Source organism: Austrofundulus limnaeus, unplaced genomic scaffold (genome assembly GCF_001266775.1).
Source record: "Austrofundulus limnaeus strain Quisiro unplaced genomic scaffold, Austrofundulus_limnaeus-1.0 Scaffold426, whole genome shotgun sequence".
NCBI lineage: Eukaryota > Metazoa > Chordata > Actinopteri > Cyprinodontiformes > Rivulidae > Austrofundulus > Austrofundulus limnaeus.
In genome coordinates this window covers 201,874-203,178 of record NW_013952828.1, presented here as the reverse complement: position 1 = coordinate 203,178, position 1,305 = coordinate 201,874, and the positions used below count along the sequence as shown (strand labels likewise).

The window sequence follows — 1,305 nt, the reverse complement described above, 5'->3', positions numbered from 1 at the left end:
TTTTTTTTCTTGAAACTGAGACAATAGTCCTGTTTCCATCAACATTTTTCTCTGTGCATTTTGAAGTATCGAATTAGGAAAGGTAGATGGAAACGGCAAAATAAAAACAAGTTCTTTACCCATATCCCTCATGGGAAGAGTTGCCTCTATTAAAATGATGGCTCTACCGAGAATAAATTATTTATTCTCAATGATGCCAAATAAAACAGGATATACCCGTAAAGCAAAGAGAATTACGTTTCTTTCTCTACATCTCCGGACAACACCACTAATTCATGCTTTTATTATTTATTTTTTCCCTTTTTGCGACATTCTAAAAGTTTGCTTACCAGCTTTAATCTTGATAATTTTGTATTTTTCCACAGGAATCCAAGTCATTTGCTGTCAACATGTTCAAGGGACAGATTACAACAGCTCAAGTGTTTCCCTTTCCTAAAGGTGATTCACCTTCACCTGTAAAACAAACTAAACAACCTGACGTCTCATGGAGGATCTCTGTAAAACTGAGTTGTTTGTTTTGTTGCAGCCCTCAATGAGGAGCAGGAGCAGTTCCTCCGGGAGCTCGTGGGGCCAGTCAGCAAGTTCTTTCAGGTTTGTTGAAACCCATTTTGAATAAAACTGTTTCATCTTCAAGGTTTATTTGTTTCAAACCCCCTCCACGTTTCCTCGCCACGCTAACAGGAAGTGAACGATCCTGCCAAGAACGACTCCCTGGAGAAGGTGGAGGATCACACCATGGAGGGCCTGAAGGAGATGGGGGCCTTCGGGCTGCAGGTCCCAGCTGACCTCGGCGGTCTCGGCCTCTCGAACACTCAGGTGCAGCAGATTGGTTCGATCTGTGGTGGTTCTGTGTTTGGATCAGGCAGGTTGAGTTGAGTGTCTGTTCTTCCTTCAGTACGCTCGCCTGGTGGAGATCGTCGGCGGTGAGGATCTGGGCGTCGGCATCACGCTCGGCGCTCACCAGTCCATCGGGTTCAAGGGGATTTTGCTTTTTGGAAACAAAGCACAGAAGGAGAAGTACCTGCCCAAACTGGCCTCAGGTAAGTCTGGAGTTTAATTTTAATCCAACCCAATTTTAATTTAATCTTGATCAGTAGTTCTTCAGGCTCCACTAGTTGGCAGTAGTCAGCCAGTGAGGAGCATAATGCTAACGCAAACGTTKGCATTGACAAGAAGCATTAGCTTTAAGTACCGATGGCTGAATCTTAGCAGAGTAGACGACAAAGGTTCAGATACTGGACTGAAAATGAGTAAAAAGCTGCCAAAATCCAGAAAAGACTCTAAAATGTAGAAGAACTATTACCG

General features: G+C 43.6%; 1 protein-coding gene across 1 annotated transcript in view; it reads left to right on the top strand.

Moving 5' to 3' along the window:
* The window catches only part of acadvl (acyl-CoA dehydrogenase very long chain), a gene marked incomplete at its 5' end in the record, with an annotated part of 29,652 nt that overhangs the window by 5,985 nt on the left and 22,362 nt on the right, over window positions 1-1,305 (top strand). Inside the window, 4 exon segments of the mRNA XM_014024558.1 lie at window positions 366-438; window positions 527-591; window positions 682-816; window positions 896-1,040. Of these exon segments, the coding sequence (XP_013880012.1) occupies window positions 366-438; window positions 527-591; window positions 682-816; window positions 896-1,040 (418 nt within the window).